The 13,487-nt window shown below is 41.4% G+C and overlaps 1 protein-coding gene, 2 long non-coding RNA genes and 4 other non-coding genes across 13 annotated transcripts in view; 1 reads left to right on the forward strand and 6 right to left on the reverse strand.

The window, feature by feature from the left end:
• The first annotated feature begins 234 nt into the window (after window positions 1–234).
• Window positions 235–594, forward strand: LOC132988330 (uncharacterized). Its single transcript, XR_009675800.1, has 2 exons — window positions 235–366; window positions 479–594. It is a non-coding gene; the product is annotated as an uncharacterized LOC132988330 (long non-coding RNA).
• Window positions 476–2,218, reverse strand: LOC132988321 (uncharacterized). Of its 2 annotated transcripts, XR_009675799.1 has the most exons (6): window positions 2,060–2,218; window positions 1,524–1,631; window positions 1,272–1,324; window positions 1,012–1,064; window positions 755–807; window positions 476–556 (listed from the first exon to the last, which is right to left on the reverse strand). It is a non-coding gene; the product is annotated as an uncharacterized LOC132988321 (long non-coding RNA). The 2 variants fall into 2 exon arrangements; XR_009675798.1 differs by lacking the exon at window positions 1,012–1,064 and having other exon boundaries at window positions 2,060–2,216.
• Window positions 625–714, reverse strand: LOC132955160 (small nucleolar RNA SNORD60). Its single transcript, XR_009665899.1, has one exon. It is a non-coding gene; the product is annotated as a small nucleolar RNA SNORD60 (small nucleolar RNA).
• LOC132955153 (small nucleolar RNA SNORD60) lies at window positions 882–971 on the reverse strand. Its single transcript, XR_009665897.1, has one exon. It is a non-coding gene; the product is annotated as a small nucleolar RNA SNORD60 (small nucleolar RNA).
• LOC132955141 (small nucleolar RNA SNORD60) lies at window positions 1,136–1,225 on the reverse strand. Its single transcript, XR_009665893.1, has one exon. It is a non-coding gene; the product is annotated as a small nucleolar RNA SNORD60 (small nucleolar RNA).
• On the reverse strand, window positions 1,399–1,489 carry LOC132955144 (small nucleolar RNA SNORD60). Its single transcript, XR_009665894.1, has one exon. It is a non-coding gene; the product is annotated as a small nucleolar RNA SNORD60 (small nucleolar RNA).
• Window positions 2,219–3,788: 1,570 nt separating the features above from the next.
• The window catches only part of LOC132988336 (caskin-1-like), a 39,708-nt gene continuing 30,009 nt past the window's right edge, over window positions 3,789–13,487 (reverse strand). For 5 of the 6 annotated variants that reach the window (XM_061055704.1, XM_061055688.1, XM_061055679.1 and 2 more), the window contains 6 exons: window positions 12,918–13,019; window positions 12,626–12,764; window positions 10,281–11,071; window positions 9,540–10,200; window positions 7,741–8,338; window positions 3,789–5,765 (listed from right to left, as the gene is read on the reverse strand). In XM_061055704.1, coding sequence (XP_060911687.1) covers window positions 5,669–5,765; window positions 7,741–8,338; window positions 9,540–10,200; window positions 10,281–11,071; window positions 12,626–12,764; window positions 12,918–13,019 — 2,388 coding nt within the window. In that variant the 3' untranslated portion in view covers window positions 3,789–5,668. The remainder of the gene's footprint in view (window positions 5,766–7,740; window positions 8,339–9,539; window positions 10,201–10,280; window positions 11,072–12,625; window positions 12,765–12,917; window positions 13,020–13,487) is intronic. The other variant, XM_061055695.1, reaches the window with a different exon arrangement.

Genomic DNA, 13,487 nt, shown 5'->3' on the forward strand with positions numbered 1-13,487 from the left:
CAAATGGGTAAAACAGAACATTCACATCCTTTCCCTCAAACTAGTATTTCAGACTATTCTCTAACACATGCAAAAAGCAGTCGAGCGCTATCAAGTCAAACGTAATTAATACATTCCTGTTAACAGTAGTAAAACACCACCAAAAAACAGACCATTGAGAGAGTAACCCACGTACTCTCATTTATCAAATAAGTTCATGTTTAAGTACAGAGAACATGAATCAATGATTTAACAATTTGTTCGTTTTTATTTCTCTTTAATGTACATTTGGTTTTAGGCCCATGTTAAGTGTACATTTCAAATAGTCATTTGGTTTAGGTTTCTCCTCTCGGCTCAGAAGTTCTTTAATGCAGCTACAACCGTCGGGTCACCTGAAAGAAACATCACATTAGAATGATCTCTGCAGAAACAGTAATACCATAGCTTGTAGCCCAAAAGGGTACGAGTGAAAATCATTTTATTTGCTTTACCACACAAGCTTACCTGCAGAATAAATAAGACCACAAGAGGTCAGTCAACAGCAGGATCACTCGCTCGTTGGACTCCTCAAACAAACCTGCAAGAGTAAAGTTCAGGATTAAGTCTCAAAGAAAACACAAAAGTCATGCACATGTTTTACTGCAGGAGCCTCAGAGTCAAGTTAGAATCAGGAGCTGGAGTTCAGCTCTCATAGTAGGTGTCAGAAAAGTATATTTTAGATTGTCGTCATCAGCTGACAGAATTACTTAAAAGCAAGAATACTGAAGACACTCACCGGCTTTAGGACCCAATGACCTTGTAGTAGAGACCAGATTTTGATCCTCAAACCTTTGAGAGATGGGAAAAATATTTAATTAAAACGATAATATTCAGTTCAAGTCAACACTAGTTCAGTAATAATGAAGCCTCAGAATGAAGTTAGAATCAGGAGCTGGAGTTCAGCTCTCATAGTAGGTGTCAGAAAAGTATATTTTAGATTGTCGTCATCAGCTGAAATAATTACTTCAATGCAAGAATAATGAAGACACTCACCGTCTTTTGGACCCAGTGACCTTGTAGTAGAGACCACATGTTGATCCTCAGACCTTTGAGAGAAAGGAAAACTATTTAACTCAAAGTGAACAATATTCAGTTCAACACTAGTTCAGTAATAATGAAGCCTCAGAATAAAGTTAGAATCAGGAGCTGGAGTCCAGCTCTCATAGTAGGTGTCAGAAAAGTATATTTTAGATTGTCGTCATCGGCTGAAAGAATTACTTAGCGGTAAATGCAAGAATACTGAAGACACTCACCGGCTTTAGGACCCAATGACCTTGTAGTAGAGACCAGATTTTGATCCTCAAACCTTTGAGAGATGGGAAAAATATTTAATTAAAACGACAATATTCAGTTCAAGTCAACACTAGTTCAGTAATAATGAAGCCTCAGAATGAAGTTAGAATCAGGAGCTGGAGTTCAGCTCTCATAGTAGGTGTCAGAAAAGTATATTTTTGTTTTGTCATCACAGGCTGTATATCTTCAACATGCCAAATATCTAAACTCACCAGCTCTTACACCATCCCTTTGGAGATCCATCACTTTAATCATCTCTCATCCACGGTGTTGAGGGATAACCATGTAATGCAGTGTTAACCATTCCTCAGGTAGACCAGCTTCTAGAGGGAAAGCAGAGGTGATTTAATAAGAAGGATTAGACACACATAAGCTACTGATCATAAATAAAACCCCAAGTTCATTTGATTTATGTTGGGCCCAGTTGATAAGGCTTTGAGAGGCATCCTTAAGTTCACATATTAGTTAGTTACACTGGGTACAAAAGCAAGCTGCCCTCTGAAAACGGGTTGAAATGTTGAACCACAACACTTCAAACTTATTTTACATTTCAGGTAACAAGAAGAGAGACCGGTCAATATAAAAAAAATCAATCGATTGTTCCTAATGAAAAAAAGACTCACTCTTAAGAAAAACCACGTGGTGTCCATTTGGTTTAGTAGCTCTGGCTTCTGCAGGACCGCCACGTGTTGCTGCTCAGTAATGTAAAGAGGAAACAAAACCAGAATATGATACTCACTTGTTCTACTTCAACGGGAGACCAGTTCGGCCACATTAAGTGACTTGCTCCAGTCATCTCTGCTGCGATGGGGTGAAAATATTTTAGAGCACCAAAGAAGAGTGAACAGACACATCTCTCTCGCCATTCTAACAGAGGCCGAACACACAAGAACACCAGCTTTATAAACGACTTCCGACTTCCGACAGTCCCTCCCACTTCCGGTTTAGCGTTTCAGCAAGCGGGTCAGCTAACTTTATTCTTTCTTTTAATTTAAGAACACATTTATTGGGATTTGCTGAACATATGTTGGTTGTATAAGGCTGCCTTTTGTGTAACCTAGTGTTTGAACTAACTAGTCATTTTAAGGAAGATAATAACAGCGACAAGTTATTCATTCAAGAACAACATCTCCCATGAGTCTTACAAGTATGTTATTTGTCAAAGCCTTAAGGAAGTTGTAGTTTTTAAATGCAAAATCAAAAGTAGTTTCTGCAAGGTTAAATGATTAGATGTGACGTTTTCAGGTACAAACTATGCTTTGAGTGACAAATTGATACAGCATGTTTGATAGAAAATAAAACATTTAAAATGCTCTACGGCGCCCCTTAAGTCCAAAAAAGTCCAAAAATAAATAAATATATATATATTAGTTTAGATTCAACTTTATTGTCACTGTGCAGAGTACAAGTACAGAGACAACGAAATGTATTTGGCGTTCTAACCAAAAAGGTGCAAAAGAGCAACAAAGGTGCAGTACAAACATGAATAGGCATATAGTGCAATATGGTAGTAAGGTAATACGGTAAGCTGGTGCAGAGGATAACAGATAAGACTGGTATATTATAGAGCAGCATTGGTGGATATAAGATAGTTACAGTATGAACATTATAAACAATATACTAATAAATATCAAGTGGAATAGGATATTATATATACAGTCAAGTAGTATAGGAAGTGCAGTGATCAATGTAAAGTCAAGTACAAATGTACAGTCAAAAATTTAGGAGTATTGCAGTGTCCGGGGGGGGGGGGGGGGGGGGGGGGGGGCAAAGTACACTTGGGTATGGAGTTCAGTAGGGTGACAGCCTGAGGGTAAAAGCTTCTTCTGAACCTACTGGTCCGGGTGCTAAGAGACCTGTAGCGCTTTCCGGAGGGGAGGTAGGTAAACAGTCTATGGTTGGGATATTGTGATGATAGACATGATAGATAATAAATTGTGCGGAAAACACTTGTGGGAACAAGATAATAACTCAAAAGTGCAACTGGGTTTTAAGTTTATTACATCTAATTAACCTGATTGCTAATACATTAAGGTAGCCATATTATAGTTTTTTTTTTTAAAACAATGAATGAATATTTATCTGTAGGCTATAATACATGTAAATCAATCCCTTTAGATAAATCTAACATATGGAGTCTGAAAGACATCAGAATCTGGCTTGAAAAATTCTATTGTTTGCAGAATGACATTTATTATGTTTACTATGGTCCCCAGAATTTAAAATAATATTGCAGAATACACTGCATGCTTTCTAAAATGTTAACTGTAGTCCTTAAACTGATGTCTGGACTTTGTAGATACAGGTCTTACAGTTCTTTTTTGTTTCAACCATGGCCAGGCCTTATCACTTAACCTCACAAAGCTAAAGCGACTGAAAGGAAGCTAATCCCTGTCGCCAGGAACCAAAATGTTGTGTTGTGTAAAATACTAAATAGAATGAAATGTAAAAAAAAGAAACACACGTAAAGAGTGATGCAAGATTTAATTTATACATTTATTTATTTTGATCACAGCTGTACAGGAATGCATTGTCACAGCGGAAACACAACCCAACCCAACCATGGCACAACAGCCATCACAACACATCCAAAACTCAACCAGAAATGTACAGGCTCAATCATATCACCTCAATCGGATATCTATAACTATCATCATAATTATTATCATTATTATTATTCACATAGAACCATCTGTCTCTCAAATATATCTTTGTTTTCAAAGAGCATAAAAATACAAGTGGACTCTTCATTGGGGTGAACATTGTTGCTTGATCCACTGTTTGGCCTACATGGGGTGGGGGGGGGGGGGGGGGACCACTGAAAACTGGGGAGCTGAGGAGGAGCAGAGCCAATTTATTACAGCTTACAGGGGGTCTGCATGGGCGGGAGGGGGCTCTTACAATGCTTCTCAATGGTTACAGGAGGATCGCAGACAGGGTGATTGATTGTTTAGGACACAAAACTCAACCTATAACCTACTTCTGACAACACACATATACACAAGGAACCAGAAAAAACCTTTAAAAAGTATGAAGTGGGGAAAAGAAAAGAAGAAACAAGGGATGAACAATTTTAATTTGAATATATGAAAGAACACTACCAAGGCACAGAGCGATGTAAAGTTAACAAAAAGGTCACAGAGGGAGATAAAAAGAGGCGTGGGGGGAGGGGGGAGGGGAATAGAGGCAGTTTCACTAACCAACACTAGAGGGAGCTCTAACAGCTCAAATACCCAGGAATATTATAAACTCTATGTATGTATACTGGATGTACTATATAAAGCATTGAAATATGGGATTATCTTTTTTAAAAACACTGTTCACTGCAGCAGGACAAAGGGAAACACCTCATGAGTGTGTGTATATGTGTGTGTGTGTGTGTGTGTGTGTGTGTACAAGTGTGTCTTTGCATGTTATGTGTATGTGAATTTGTAGATTCATTTCCAAGCAAGTCTCCACAGATGGAGCTACACACCAACAAAGCAGAACACCAGCAAATACACAACCAATGAAATGTTTATCTGCATATGTGTAAATGTGTTAGTGTCTCAAATTTCATGGACACACATCTATATCATCTTTCTGATTGTTAGAATAACTACTGTACGAGTGGGAGGACAATGACATGAGCATCGGCAGGGACTACACACACTCGAAACGACAACAACAGCAACAGTAACAACATCAGCAGCAACAACAACAACATGAAGATAGACGACACACAAGTCAGGAAGTTCCGGCTAACCACAATCCTCCACTCACACAGAAGAGAAATCTGGAAAAATTCATATTTTTTTGACATCTCAGGAGTGAGACAGACTTAGAAAGCGGCCCGTCTTTCTGTGTGCTTTTTAAAACTCTCGCTGGTATCTCGTCTGTATGCATCCTGTCTATCGATCCAGCTACCTTATCCCCCTGTCAGTCAGTTGTGCTTATTTTTGCAAGCAATATGCTTATCAGTCTGTCTCCCTGTCTGACTGGGTTTACATCTCTGTCCTAGCCAGAGTCTGAGGAGATAAAAGGATGAGGAAAATGATTGTGCTTCACGGTCCAGGCAGCTGTCTCAGACTCGGAGGTGGTGATGATTCGCTGGGCTGCAGAGGTCAGAGGTTGTGTGGGAGCGGCCTCCTCGCATCAGGAGGCGTTCTAGAGCTACCCCACCGGACGAAGAAGACTCCCTCCTCGGTATTTTTTCTGTACAAGGCTACATCACAAGCACTCAAACACACACACACATACAAACACTCTCTCAGAGCGCCAGCGTCAAGCCTTGAGAGAGTTTTCTTCATACACCGACACATGATGAGGAAGAGGAGGGGGATAGAGGGCTTGTATGAGACTGTACATGCGAAGCAGATCAGTCAAGCATTGCATCCAGTTGGTCTGCCAAGTCGTCAAACATGCTGCCGATGTCGTCCAAGATGGAGACTGTCTCCTTTTTGCTGGAGAGAGCGCTGCAAGTTGGAGAGAAAGAAAAGAAGATTGTGAAGATGGCAGGCAACACCGTTGCAGAAAATAAAAGATGCAGGGTGTGAATTGGGTTTTCACACATTGTTTATTTGCAATTTAAAGATCCTTTCTAATGATAAGCACAATGTTCTTAAACAAAGATACACAGGAGTCGACAGGATAACTTGAAAATGCTCTAGGATGCCTGCAAATGCTATTTTCGGGGGGTGTTTAAGGGGCAGTGAGTACAGGTTGTTAGCACAATAGTGACAAAGGGCCTTGGAATATTGTGAAATACAATCTTTTATCACCTCACTCAATTTGAGATTTAAAGCAATTTAATGATGACACATGACCTGCATTTTTTGCACTGCCTCTGTCATGTGCAACTCAGTGCTACAACCTTCTTCCACTATGCTCTCTATGAATGTTTTTTACTGCAGACAGTGTTTTGCTTGAGGTATGGGAATGCAACTGAACTGGACCAAGATGTCTGAGGTGGCATCTGGACACAGTAAGGAATTCCTCTTTTTTTTGTAGCTATCACTTGTCAGCATGTTTACTTGGTGTTACAATTGTGTTACTATGAACTTTGGTAGGGAAGGGTAAGCGTTTGTGGAACCACACCATTAGAGATGTATAGTGTTTAAGAGCAACATTATAATTGATCAGAAATTGCATTTGTAATACCTCCGGGATATGACTCCAATATTAACGGTTTAATCTCTTTTTTTTTTAGTTTCCATCATCTACTGAGAAAAATATCAGGCTCATTAGCAGCTAAATGCTAAAGGGAAACCCCTTTTTTCTGCAAAACCCTGAACAGTTTTTATATTCAGTAATGATCTGTGACGATAGTGAATTCATAAAGTACTTGTAGTGGTGCAGGCTACAATTTCAATGCTGGAACTGAATTTCCTACTTACGCACACTTACATCTCTCCATGTTTGATTAAGACATGCTTATACAAACAAAGTCCTTCTGTTGCTGCTTCACATTAAAAGCATTATTCTGAAAAGCACAGAGGGTCTTTTACTGTGTGTGTTAGCTTTGCTGAGGTTTAAACAGATACACCTGTTGCTCTTCTGTTGTATTTCTGGCAAGTAGAGTTCTGAGTGTTTGCTGTAATCAAAAAACAACACCATTGACCCAGAATTGTAACGCGAATGAAAGTGACTTAAATAGCTGACTGTTCTATCAGGTTTGTATTTACGAGAAGGATATTTAGCCAAACTATTTGAAACTACCCATTTTTAGGTATATTTATGTTTCTATGTGTTCCATGTTTTCTTTCTGCCACACTGCTTGGGGCTGGGAGAACACCATTTCGTCTTTGTTATGTATGCAGATACATGAGACAAATCACAAATAAACAGAATCTTGAATCTTGAACTAATAAAGAACAAGCAACAATTCAGAATATCTTCTTCCTGAGACTGAGTTTGCTGATGAAGCCTTTCCTTATTACTATCAAATAGCAGATGAATTAAGTAGGCTGGGAATGCATTGTGTATTTTGTACAAATTCTTTTGATTGTTGCCTAATCATAAAAGTAGAAGTAGTATTGGTAAACACAGGATTTTTTTCCCCGCCCTTTGTTGGGCAAAAAAGTGTATCAGGTTGAATGCAATCCCATCTTTATACCAAGAGATTAGATGGGTATAAATACTTAGATTCCCTTGGAAAGAAAGTAAAAAAACATATTTCCCAAATTGTTGAAATATTGCATTAATCTTTAAAACTTCATGTACAAAGTTTCACATCCACCCAAGCCTTGTATAAAAAGTTTGAGGGCTTTAATCCAGGCCTGAAACAAGCAAATTTGCTCTCAGCTCTAAAATGTGCAAAGGAAGGCTAATCTATGATCTGATTAACCTGCCAACAACTTTGATGTCAACAGGTGTTGCCAAGAGATTGTTGTTGGATTTGAACTGTACACTTTGAGGCATAAACTGTAGGTTGATGTCATGAATACGCACTCGTTTTGTGTGTCCTCTTCTTTGATTTTATGTTCCACAGCCTGAACAGCTGCAGCCAAGGTGGCACTGGTCTCCTCCAACCGATGTTTCACCTCCTCCTTCTGCTCCACTTCCTCTGCTTGACCCTCCACCTCTCTCAAATGTTCTCCCTCTGCTCTCTTTCTCGCCTCCTCCTCCTCTTGCTCCCTGTGCCTCTTGTGCTCTTTTGCTCTCCTCTTATCCTCCTCCTCTCTCCTTCTTTCCTCTTCCTCTTCTGCCTCTCGTCCTCCTATTAGATCAATGGAGAGACCAGCAATGGAGGAGCGGGGAGGCTTGACAGGGTGTGGGGAGGGGGTGGAGGGGCTCTGGGCTGGAGAGGGGGAGGTAAGAGGGAGTCCTGGAGAGAGAGATGGACCAGAGGGGGTCTCAGGAGCTGGGAGAGGAGCAGCAGAGAGAGGAGAGGAGGGTTTGGGGGCTGGGGTGGGGCTGGCTGCAGCTGGGCTTGTCGCAGCAGTACTCGGGCTCTGTGCAGCTGTAGCTACTATTGCTTTGCCTGGTTTAGGTGCTGTTGGAGGCCCGCGGGGTTTGGGGGACACAGGAGGAGGGACACGCTTTGGCTCTGATTTAGAGAGAAAGAGGGAGAGAGAGAAAGCTGCAGTTAGCATTGTCACATATACAATACATGGCAATACAATCATAATATTGCTGTCTATAGCAAATAATATTGAATTATCATGCATTTATTCTAACAATATCCCCACAAAAGTAATATACGACTTCAACCTTGTTTTTTTTAAATCTCCTACAGAACCCTGAGCAAAACTGTATATATGAGGATAAAGTATGTATCTATACATAGGTCTCCTTTCTTTGAGGTAAATGTTTTCTGAAATACAAAATATTGAAAATGAAATTGTACTCAATGAAATTGTTACTTCCTAGATATAATATAATATATTACATTAAATGCTGCAGATTTAAAAAATAAATCCTCCAAAATTAATTGGGGGAGAATTTTTAATGTGGATTGAATTTGAGAACTTTCTCTCACACATTGATGATGAACAGCTAACTCTCTCATAGATCCTGTGAGTTAAAGGGAAGGGCAAGTTAGGGCATGCTTTTACTGGATGCAACATTAATACATATCCTACAGTGCAGGGTGAGTCATCAATATTATATATTGGAAAAAACTACAGTTTTGACTTTAATATGAAGGCATAGACAAACAGCAAATCCTTATAAGTGATAAGCTGAAACAACAATGTGATTAAAAAAGAAAATCACAGCATAGCTACAAATTCATTTTCTGTCAGACGGCTTATGGCTAATTATTTCAGCTCTAGTTTATCCCTAAAGATGCTATTATATGAAAAGAACTCATTAGAAATTATTTCATTAAAGCCGGGATGCTGGGACATCCTCCAGACGAGTAGTAAGTACTAATATTCATAACGACAATATTTATTGTTTGTATCTCTAGTTCTGTCAAATCAAGAAGAATGCCAAACATAATAAACGTAACATTTGGCATTTTCTGACATTGAGCTATAATATCACTCCTCAAATCTGTTCCTACACGATGACACGTGTGAGAGGGCTAGAAAACAAACATATTTTTCTTTTTACAAAATAAAATCATCAGAATACTTTTAGGCAATAATCACGTTGTTGAAATTTGCACGGAATGGCTTAAAAGTCTAAAAAAAGATTTGCTGTCTATATATACACTGTAGTAAAAAAAAGAAAATCCTGACACTTAACGCAAGAACTGTTCATAAGTTATCAACTTTGTATGTTTCCTCGTGTGTGTCTCTTACCTGGGCTCTGTGCCGTCTCTGTACTGTCTGGCCCTGGTATGGGGACCCTGCGAGTTGGTGTCGGGGGGTCAGCTTGTGTCTTCCTAAGGGAGACTGTGGATGGTTTGGGTGACACTGGAGGCTTCAGGGACCTTCTGGCCTCCATCCACTCGCAGCTCTCTCTGTTTGTCTCCGTCCTATCAGAGACCTCGGACACCGGCCTCCTCCTCAGGACCACGCCCCCATTCTGCTGCGGCTCACCCTGTGTTTTCCCGCTACTGTCTGTCTGGCTGCTGGGACTGTGTAATTGCTTATTGGTATGAACAACGCCTTCTGTGTGCTCAGAAACATGTTGTTTTCTGCGTATGGTGTCGGTGCCGGTTGTCATGGTGACAACAGTGGTAGCCACGGATGCCTGTGCCTCAGAATCTGTTTCCAGGGGTTTAGGCTTCCTTCGGAGCGTCAATGTGCCGTCTGTGATCTCGGATGTTGAGGAGGAGACCACGGTTGAGCGAGGTCGGGGCTCTGGACGTGGCTTTGCTGGTTGCCTGGGTAACACTTCAGTTTGGTCACCAGGAAGGGCTTCTAGTCCGCTGATGGTCCTGCGCCGACTTAAGACATCATCATCCTCAGATCCAAGACCACCTGCGCGTTCCTGCCGTCGAAGCATAGGTGGACTCACCTGGAGGTCAAAAGACTGTTACACAAACATATAAGTTCAAAAAGAGTTAAAATATGATTCTCAGAGTAGGACACACCCACCTGCAGGTAATTGGTGCTGCCTCCCAGATTCCTTGGCAGGGTTTTGGCTCCGCCTACCATAGAGGTTTCAAGCATGGCGGCGAGGCTTCGGACACTCCCAGAAGAGCCCTCTGATCTCTCCAGGCCCCCTGACTCTTGAGATCTTAGGCTTCCACAGTCACTGGCTCGCCGCTCTCTAAAGTTTGGTAGCCCTAGAAGCCCCTCCCCTTGTGCCTCTTCCTCCCCGTCGCCCCCTTTAATGGAAGAACAGGACCGTTTTGGTGGAGTTGGGGGCCGTCCTTTCCGACGGGGCCGGAGGGTGACGGATGATTGGCTGCGGTTTACAGTGACATCATTTGAGGCGGCAGTACGTACAGAGCTGCTGCGGCACACCGTGGCGTATCGAGAGTCTGATTCTGAGCCAATCAAACTGTGAGTTCTCCGCCGCTCCTCCTCCTCACAAGGCAGGCGGAGCAATGGAACTGATGAATCTATCCCTGCCATCTGGGTGGAGGGACGCGGTCGAGCTCTGGGGGAGGCCTGCTGGGTGTGGGTGTGTGGAGGGGTTTGTGGTGGAGTTTGTGTGGGTGTTAGGGGAGGGGTTTGTGAACGTGTGAGACCTGGACGAGGTTTTGCCAGCGGGCTTTGGGCACCTTCTCTCAGCTTCCTCGCATCCCTATGAGGCTCTGAGCCTGTGCTGCTACCAGGGCTGGAAGGAGGGGTGGATGGGCTCAGAGGGGGCCCAGAGCTGCTCTCTCCTCTTTGTAGCTCCTTCAGTCGTCTCACTCCCAACATCAGCTTCTTCTGATGGCCTGAGGAGAGGCAGGGTGAGGGACTGTAATATCAGTACTACTGGTATGGTTCTATGTGCGTGGAATGTACAAACAGGACAGTCAAAACAATGCTACGGATACAGCCACAGACAGAGGAAAACAAAACTAAGAATAAAAAAGCAAAAATTAAAAAGCATTATAAAGCTTACAAGCAGCTCTGCAGATGCAGCACCTGACATAATGTCACTTCCCCACCAGATGTCCCCGTAGACATCAAGAGTTTCAATGTATGCAGTAAGTATATAATTGATAATGGATAACCCCATTACCTGCACTACATTCAGGGGTTGTCCTCCATGAAATTAAACCAAGGTGTCCAATATTTTGTCATGTGTGACCAGCTTTCCCCTCATTTGTAATAAAAGTAATCAAGCGGGACATAAGTTGACAGCTCTGCCCTCCATTCAGACAGTGATGGTGGGGGAGGGGTCATTCCAATCAACAGCAATACATTTTAGCAGCAATAAAAGCAAGATTACAGAATGTGCTTTGATAGCAGTCCCCAAAGTTAAAGCTCCCAAGTAGACAAATATGTGTAGAGGGCATTAGATTGATCATTGAGATAATAGAGCATATTTTCTCACAGAAGGGGTTGAATTGACAATAAGACCTTAACATGTGAACGTAGGACCCCTTCAGTCTTTCACACCTTCAGGACATTTCTGAGTGCAAAGCATTCAGCTCTACCAGAGGTAGAAAGACAACGAGGCCAGTTCTTGTAAGACATTTTAGAGTATTTATATTTCAAAAGTTGGAATTGAATTGACACCCACATTTACTGGAAAAAAATGCAAATTTTGCTTTATGAACTTTCAGGTTTGATCAGGAATCTAATCTGGAGGTTCCCGATCCTTAAAGTGCAGATAGGTACAAGGACTCAGAACATTTGTTTCAGGGTATGATGATCAAGCAAAAAAACTGAAAACAAATAAATATTATTACATCAGAGTAGCAAAGATTTAATGTATATTAAAATTTGCAAGTTATAGCTATGAGAGCCAATTGAGTAAAGAATCCGTTTGTGTTTAGTTAGAATCACAGAACTCTAAAATAATACATCAAAATATTTCAGATAAAGAATCAAAACATGTCTTTTTTTTCCGGATAATGTAGAAAAGAATCATAAATGATTGAGTGAAAAGTGGACTGAGGCTGCTTAAAATAATATCTGTACATGATTTATTTGGTTTTATTCACTAGCACAGTATTCACAAACTATTATTCTACATGTTAGTGATCCTTTTCTTTGGAGCTTGACCCCGTCCATTGAAGATAAACTTAACTGTCACAGGTTACATCACTCATATCCGTATATGACTGTACAACAGGGATTAGATAATATGCTGATGAAATATGTTTTGGACAGGCTAATATTGCCCTAATAATATCAGCCACCCAATATAGTTGTTTATTTAAAGCCAATGTCAAGGAAAATTGAAACTACCATGATACCACTCAGGGTAAGTGGGAAAAACATGTTTTTAATTTGGATTTCATTTGATCTCCAAGGTTAATATCTTGGCTGTGTCTTACCGAGTTTAGAAATGCCAATCTCTTGCAGATCCTCAAGGCTGATGTCAGAGATGAAGTCAATGTTTTCATACCCATTCTGCACCAGAACCTGATAGTACTGACTGAGACCCAGGTGAGACAGCCAGTCTGCCAGATTGGCCTAAAAAACATTTGAGACACAAACATGAGATTCAGAGTATTATTCCTTGCATTGTGGTTCTGAGTAACTGTGTGTATGCTTGTGTGCGTGCAGCTGCCAAAACTCCACATCGCCCCTTTTTTTGTTGTTATATAGAACACATGCGAGCCTTACAGGCTTGTGGTCCAGCAGCCAGTCGGTGGAGGGTAGCTTGCTGATCTCTGATGTCAACTTCTTTCGATGTCCAGGCTTCATGACCCCGATTGCTGTAAGGTCCTTCAACACAGAGCACAGTTAGTCACATCAGGAATTCACCACAACAACTGTAGGTGTTTTTGTTCTCTTTTATATGTAAGCAATTTTATGTGTTCATTTGACATTTGTACTAGAGCTGCGTGTGATGTGCCTTCAGGAATATTTTGTGTAGATAATCTCTCATGAGTGTCCCCGGCCTTTAGGCAGTCTACGTCATACCACTGTGTCCGCTTCGATACACGCTCATTTAAACACACACTGGCACTGGAAACACACTCAAGGACAAACACAGAGTAGAGTTTACAGCACAGACTTGAACACACAGCCATGTGTGGACACAGGTATGCACATGAAGCAGACAGAGCATGAGGAGTGACTGGTTGAGGCTCAGGACTCACACCGGGGGCAGGTGACAGAGACAGGAGGGTCATGATGACATCATCCAGGTCAGCAGGGAGCAGATTTGAGAGCTGAGCTGGGCGGAGCCTT

Source organism: Labrus mixtus, chromosome 2, assembly GCF_963584025.1.
Source record: "Labrus mixtus chromosome 2, fLabMix1.1, whole genome shotgun sequence".
Lineage (NCBI taxonomy): Eukaryota > Metazoa > Chordata > Actinopteri > Labriformes > Labridae > Labrus > Labrus mixtus.